The sequence below is a fragment of the Penaeus vannamei genome, chromosome 9 (assembly GCF_042767895.1).
Source record: "Penaeus vannamei isolate JL-2024 chromosome 9, ASM4276789v1, whole genome shotgun sequence".
Lineage (NCBI taxonomy): Eukaryota > Metazoa > Arthropoda > Malacostraca > Decapoda > Penaeidae > Penaeus > Penaeus vannamei.
In genome coordinates, this window is record NC_091557.1 from 7589121 (window position 1) to 7597021 (window position 7901).

General features: G+C 33.8%; 1 protein-coding gene across 1 annotated transcript in view; it reads left to right on the plus strand.

Annotated features, from left to right (window-relative positions):
• The window catches only part of Jwa (PRA1 family protein Jwa), a 16000-nt gene extending 13745 nt beyond the window's left edge, over positions 1-2255 (plus strand). Inside the window, exon 4 of the mRNA XM_027372578.2 lies at positions 775-2255. Within this exon, the coding sequence (XP_027228379.1) occupies positions 775-865 (91 nt within the window). The 3' untranslated portion in view covers positions 866-2255. The remainder of the gene's footprint in view (positions 1-774) is intronic.
• Positions 2256-7901: the final 5646 nt, after the last annotated feature.

Sequence of the window (7901 nt, forward strand, 5' to 3'; positions counted from 1 at the left end):
TGATTATCAGAAGAAACACTCCTTCAGGTAATGTGTTATCCTGTTGTAGGAGTATTCATTAAAAGAAAAGTATTGTATCTGAATTTTTTGCATATTAGTTCCCTTTTTTATGTTTTTTTTTTTTTTTCTTCTTCTTCTTTTTCTTTTTTTTCTTTTTTCTTTACCCCTCTGCTATATATAGCTGTTGGCCTATAGCTCATGCATGTGTTTACTAAGTCTTCATAGGCAGCAAGATATCTGTAATTTGAGCAGCTTTAGCTTTCTTTGGCATTGATTTTAAGAGGGAACTGGGCAAGATATTAGTATTGTCTATTTTTTATTATTTTTGCTTCATTTTAACATTTTGGGTTAACTATATAAATGTAACCATGTAGGTTGCTTGCTTTTGACTGGTTTACTTAATATGGTGTCTGTTTCTATGTGTAATTTTTTTATACACATACCTAATCCTTTTTCTTTTTGGCATATACCTGTTCCTTCAACATTTTCTCACTTTTTTTCTGAATTTGAGTTGAGATGAAGTGATTTATTTCTTAATTGAAGTTTTCTTTAGTTTCATGACTTTCCATACAACATTTTTTGAGTAGTCCATCTGTTCTGATTAATTTGCTAAAGGTCTTTCCTTACATTTGCTTTATATTATTATGGTCAGTCAATTTCTCTCTTCGGTCCCTCTTTCTCTACCCTCTCACCTTTCTTCTTCACACCCCTATCCTCCTTCCTTTCCTTCATTGTCTGATGAAAGCACTTAGACTTTTCCAACTTTCCCTATAGTTCCAGGTTGAATCTCGAGGGGTCCAAGTTGAATTTCGAGGGAAGTGCCAAAATCCTAGAGACTTTCAACAAGCTGTCTGGCTACCAATAACGGCGGACACTTATCCGAGCATGATTTTACCAGCTGTGCCACTTTAACCTCTTTTGTTGGTGTTTTCTTTTTATTCACATGAATCATGCATGATTTGTCAGCATTGTCACCCTGATTAGTTATTTATATTTAGCCATGCTTGACTCTTTTTTTTATTATTATTAATTTTAGGCTTTTATTTTGATTATCTCTGTTTCTCTTTCTTTCTTTTTCCACCAGGAAATGAAAGACAGTCTTACTATGCATATTTGGATATCATTCATAATCACAAACCATTAGATGTTTACTATTGTCTACAATATATAGTGTGTGTGGGGTCGGGTAGGGGTTTGAATCATTATTTTATCCTCTGGAACTTTTGACTATTTAATACTCACCTTTTGTAACAATCATTAATAGACTGGTGGAGGCTACATATGTGGATGAACATTTCATGTAATTCAAGGTTGTAACAGTAATATTGAAAGTAGTATATTCCATAGTCTTTATTGTTCTCTTGTTATCACATATTAATCTAAGACTGTGGCAGATAAGTATGGTTTACCTGTTTTACATTATGAGTATGATAGACACCAAAGTTGTCATATTTCCATTCAAAACAACTAGTGCAACCAGGTGTGTTTTAAATTCAAGTAAATAGATTCAATAAGGTTAATACATTGCAAGAGTACCACTGAAGATTTGCATGTGATGTCTCAAATCATAGCATTCATTTCCCAAATAATTTTCATTCTGTACAGTATTATGAGGTTACAATTGCATTAGCTTAAAGAGTTTATGATTGTTTTCTCTTCTCTTTTTTCTTCTATTTATCTTATTCAGTAGACTTTTAGAATACCTGTTATTTATGAAAAGATGTTATTTGCTTCATATAGTCTTCAGTAAGCATCCACAGTACATTCAGACTTTGATGCTGTAGAAAACAGAAAGAAGGGAATCCTCTCTTCTGTCTAAGATTATGAAAGTTGATCTAAAGTGTTTGATATTTTGATTTTAAAAAGGTGGTCCACAGTTCATTTAGTAGATGCTATATAGGATACCCATGAGTATTATAAGGATAATTCACCAAGTAACCTTAGGGTGATTTCAACTGAACTACAGAATGTCATGAACTGGTTAAAGAAAAGTAAAGGATTTTTTTTTTTTAATATAAAGATTATAGCTAAAGGAAAGTGTATATTTTTAAGTGGTACTTAAGCTTTTCCTCCATTATGATTTGAATTGGCATTTTTGAGTCTTGTAGTACAGTGATTTTGGAAAAGGGATTTATGTACACGGCCTTTTCATTATGGTTATTATATATATATATATATATATATATATATATATTTTTTTTTTTTTTTTTTGTAAAAGTCTGTAAGTTCCTGGATAAATAAATAGGTTAAAATAATGTTTATGAATCTTTTAATGTTATCCTTTACAAAACATCCCTTGAACGAAATAGTTTAGAGATATGTTTTCTTATACATGCCATTGTCCAAATCCACTAATGCTAAAGCGTTGAAGATGGTTTCATTTAAACTGTAAATTTGCTGTTAAAAAGAATACCATGTTCAGATATAATTGACTTGTTTTACTTAGTGCTTTGTATTTAATAACATATAAATGGTACTTTTGTTTTGTATTCCTTGGGTGTCATCAATTTTTTAACAGTTGCTTTAACATATACGTATTTCTGTACTCCTGTACTTGGCTGTATTTGCTGAAACCAAACAAAAGAATTTTCATGCAGGTCATTATTGCAGGAAGAGCCTTCAGTTTTGTTAAAAGTGACCAGCACCTTACATGAATGTTGCAACTTGTCCTACTTATTAGAACTTGTTCATGTGAATAAGAAATACTGTATGTGTATTTTGAAGATGCAACTTTTGTGACCTGTGAGTTAGGCTAAAGAGGGTAGTATCATGTTAGGAACTATTAACCTATTGTTTACATATTGACAGTTCCAGAAGTGCTTAGTCACAAAGGAATTCATCAGTAGGTCTACCAGACCTCACCTGATTCCTCTTTTTTTTCTAATGATACTGATATCAATAGTAGTAGTATTACCAATATTTATTATGTTATCATCATCATCATCATCACTATTATTATTATTGTCAGGATCAGTATGAACATTATTGACAATGATTATGAGAATGGTTTTACTAATACTACTTGAAATAAAAAGTAAAAATCATCCCTAAAATCAGAAGGTCAACAGATGAGACCAGGTAGGCCTAGTAATTAACTCCAGGGTGATTAAGCAGTTGTGGAGCTATCTAAGCGTAATCAAAATTAATAACCTAAAATCGCTGTGGTCAAGACAAGTATCGATACTCATAGCATCAACAGGTTAAGGGGTAAAATGATAGTAAGAACAGTAATATGTATAAACTGAAAAGAAGATTAATTATTATAACATGAAAGAAAACCTGTACACAATGAGGTCAAAAGAAGCAACTTGACAGAATTTTTTGTATAATTCAGCTCCAGTCGTAAATGAAGATAGCAATTTTTTGCAGTGTGAAGAATGTAACAGATACTTTAAACATTGTCATCAGTTACCTAATATTCAAAATTCCCAATACATTGACAATTGCTTTTACAGTTGTCCCTGTATTTGATTTGATTTCATACACAGGCTCAATTTCATTTGGCTTTGTCGTGAAGAATGCAGTCAAATGCTTTCTTTCATAAAAAATTATATGTGACAGGCTTAACACCCTGCTGTGGGATGAAATATAGAAAAAGAAATCATATTACATGATCACTGGACAAGGACTAATAAAATAAGACTAGATAAGCCCTAATGCCTTAATCTGAACTGAACTTGTATTGCTTTCGGAGTACGCCAAATATTTACACTGTGGACAATGTAACAAAGATGCCTTAAAATACATAACATTAATATTGGTATAAGTTTTTAATGTTGGAAATGCCATGCAAATGTTACAAAATGACACTGAACTCTCATTTTATCCCTAATCTGCAGATATGATTTAGTAATTTTGTTTATCCCAAAAAGTGTTTAGACACCAAGGAGTCATTTACTCTTACTATCTCCCCTGTTTACCCTTTTCCATCATCTTGGAGATTTTTTATTGTTATCAGTATTGCTAACATTACAATAACAATAAGATTATTAACATAAGAAAAAAATCCCAAAATAAAAAAGGGGAAATCAGGTGATGTCTACTTGACTCATTCATGACTGAGCACTTGTGGAGCCATCTGTGAGCAAATTAATTTCATAAAACAGTACAGGTAGCTGACAGTAGCAAGATGAAATAAGAAAGATGACTAAATAAATCTTCTTCTATAATGAGAACATTAAAATTGATAATAAATAAAAAGATGAAGTCTTTCCATTAGCACTATCAAATAGATCTTTAAAAGACTTTTTCATTCTTCTTTCCTTTGTCTCCTGTTTATTCTTAGTATAATATTTCAGAGAAAGCACAGATCACCCTCTAAACTATGAAATAAAAACCTAACTTTTACTAAGATTCAATATCAGGAAGTATTTATCAATCTCACAACCATTTTACAAAGATTGCATTGAAGTTGCTATCAAATTTGGCTCTCACACATTATATAATATTAAAATTCAATACTATATTGTACTATCCCCCCCGCTCCTGGTTGGGAGGGGGGGGGGGTGTAGGAGACGGAGTGAGGCCCAATGTTGAGGATCACCCTTTCTTTTGCTTTTCTTGTTTGTCCGCTTCTTCTGTCCACTTTCTAAAGTGCTGAAAGGATGAAAGGCTGGCTTTGTGTCAGTCCTGAATGGCCTTCTTATTTCATTTGTTCTTCCCTCTTTACCCTTTTCACTACCATAGTAATCTACAGCGTTCTACAACCTTTGACATCTAACATATTTTTTTCTAATCGTTAACTCATTTTTAACCTTTTTGCCACATGACTGCAATGTGACCTTTCTTTTATGGGGACTTCGCCCCCAAGGCCCAAGCCTCACCATATTACTATATATTGGATACGCCGTAAATGACATTAGATGTTGCCATGGCAGAAAATTTTCATAAATATAAAATGGGAAAGTTTACATGCTTAATAATTTTGCTTGAAATTAATGGAATTAGAAGAGCACGCAAGAATTAAGAAGTAAAAAAAAATCAGTGTTTGCACTACAGGTCCACGCACTACCGACATCATATGCTGATGCCGAACGAACATTTTTAGTTGGTGGCAAACATTAAAACCAAAATCCTTAACTCTCTTTAGGTTCCCTCCCTCACTGCTCACATTAAGGTGTTTGAAGTAGTGTAGGCCGAGAGGGGATGCACTTAATTAAAACCTGAAGATGCCCTACTCGCTGTGTGCATATATATGTGAAATTAATTGTAAACACTATAAGTGCTCTCATTTTCCCATATTTATTTATTCAACTAATGATTTCAGCTTTTGTAAGCCTTTAAAGAATGGTTGCTTAGCTCTCAGTAATATAATCTCTGTAACAGAATCGAAAAAGCAAAAATCTACAATTCTTCCAGAAGTGGCTAATTTGTATAGCGACGTATCCCATACACAAGCATCATTTTCTTTGAGGAACGAAAATTAGAAAACGCAGAATCCATCGGTGTAGAAAGGCGATAGCACAGTATCTTAACCGCTCAAACCGCGTAAACGAAAACAGGTTGCTAGGATTCAAGGATTTCGTCTTCAAAATATGGCTATTCGTCTTTAAAGGTACATTATCAACAGGACATCAAAGGCTAAACAATTGTTAAAGGTGAGATAACTTCATTTTAGCATGTGAGATATATATTCCGGAGTAAATGAGTGGTTGTTAACAAGTAATATGAAAAGTAAAAGATCAGCGTTTTATTGTATGCGGTATATTTATTTGTTCCTTGCAATTGATTCTGCATGCCATTGCACTCTAACAATTGTTAAGACTGGTGTCATTACACAAGTCTGGAATATCATTGGAGAACAATTCGAAATTGCTGATGAAAAGAGGAAATGAATATTTTCTGACGACAGCATTAGCGGTTTCCTAGACTAGACACGATTGTAATCCTGTGCTAATAAAGTATTTAATTTCTGTAGAGTTGGTATAATTGTAATATTTGATTGATTTGTTCAGTCCTGCCATTTGTATGTGGGGTATTCTTTGTAGTCTTGGGTGAGGGTTAAGGTGCGGTAGCCTTCTGCATTAAATTTTTTAGTGTATGATATATTCTCATAATGCTTGGGAGCACCTGATACCAAGACAAAGTCTGTCCTACACTTTATCCTGCTGTACATAGATGGTGGCTAGGGTGAATCTGACGTTGACCTTGCGCCTGAGATATTTTGTGTACCATGTGCTCAGTTTTGCCTGTGCCGTGACTGTGCCAGTCAGGTACAGAATTTTTAAAGCATCGCAGACCTGGGATATAGGTATGGCTTGGTTTAGTATGCTATGTAAATGAATCACTAATTTTAAAACTATGATTCATGAGTAATCTGTATACTGCAGATAACAATGGTCATTTAGAGTAGTTCAGTGCCATACAGGAATCGATGATTCCTGTCCGCCAGAGATGTACACCAAGACCATATTTGATATGGGCCAAGCCAGTTTTTCAAATACTGAATACCTATAAGCCAAAATATGCCAGTGATTAACAAAGGGAAATATACGCCGGTGTGCCAAATTTCAATAGCGCTGTCTGTCTAAGATCTTTAAAGGCCTCGAATGCAGACGAATGTAGGAGAGTTTAGATATATGCAGACCTGCTTTATATAAATACCTCGTATTTTGCCCTGCATTTTCTCTGGTACCTTTCATGCCCCCACCCACCCAGCCATTTGGGCCAAGATTGAGGAAATTGATGAGGATTTCAACAGCATTTGTTATATATATATATGGTTGGTAGAGAGAGAGAGAAATTCATCAATTCCAATATCATCATAGTCAGCCATGGGAAGCTCTTCCGAATAATTACCTGTTTTTTGATTGAAACAAAATAGCTGATGTACATAACTTTATACCCATATGATTTTGAGATTGGTAATAGATACCTTTTTTTCATGAATTTGCTATATTCCCACTATGGTAGAGCAATAAGAAAGTAGCCATAGTATTGAAATTATACAAAAATATTCATATAGAATGACAAATGTTAACCAAGCAGCACCAGGTTATAAACAGTATTTTGTTGCAACTAAAAAGAGGTTTGTTTATGTAACAGATAACTATTGTGGTGAAATGGAAATAATTTTCAAGTGCTTACAGAATATACTTCATGGACCATATAAAGTTTCTAACCTAGTACCAAGATAATTTGAGGTCCAATCGTATATGAAGAAAGAATCTACGTAAATACTTCTATATGATAATGATTTCTCTTCTTGGTGTATCTTGGAAGATAATGACATATTTTAGTACATGATAGGAACATACTGACAGTTGCAGAAAATAAAACCAGATGTACTTATTTTGTGTGTGTGTGTGTGTGTGTGTGTGTGTGTGTGTGTGTGTGTGTGTGTGTGTGTGTGTGTGTGTGTGTGTGTGTGTGTGTGTGTGTGTGTGTGTGTTGTGTGTGTGTGTGTGTGTGTGTGTGTGTGTGTGTGTGTGTGTGTGTGTATGTGTGTATGTGTGTGTGTGTGTGTGTGTGTGTGTGTGTGTGTGTGTGTGTGTGTGTGTGTGTGTGTGTGTGTGTGTGTGTACACATGTATGTGTATGTGTATGTACACATATATATAGATATATAGACATATAGACATATAGACATATAGACATATAGACATATATATATATATATATATATATATATATATATATATATATATATATATATATATATATATATATATATTGTATGTATACATATATTCGCACATACAGCCGTACATACAGTGTGTGTGTGTGTGTGTGTGTGTGTGTGTGTGTGTGTGTGTGTGTGTGTGTGTGTGTGTGTGTGTGTGTGTGTGTGTGTGTGTGTGTGTGTGTGTGTGTGTGTGTGTGTGTGTGTGTATGTGTATGTGTATGTGTGTGTGTGTGTTGTGTGTGTGTGTGTGTGTGTGTGTGTACATATATACAATAATT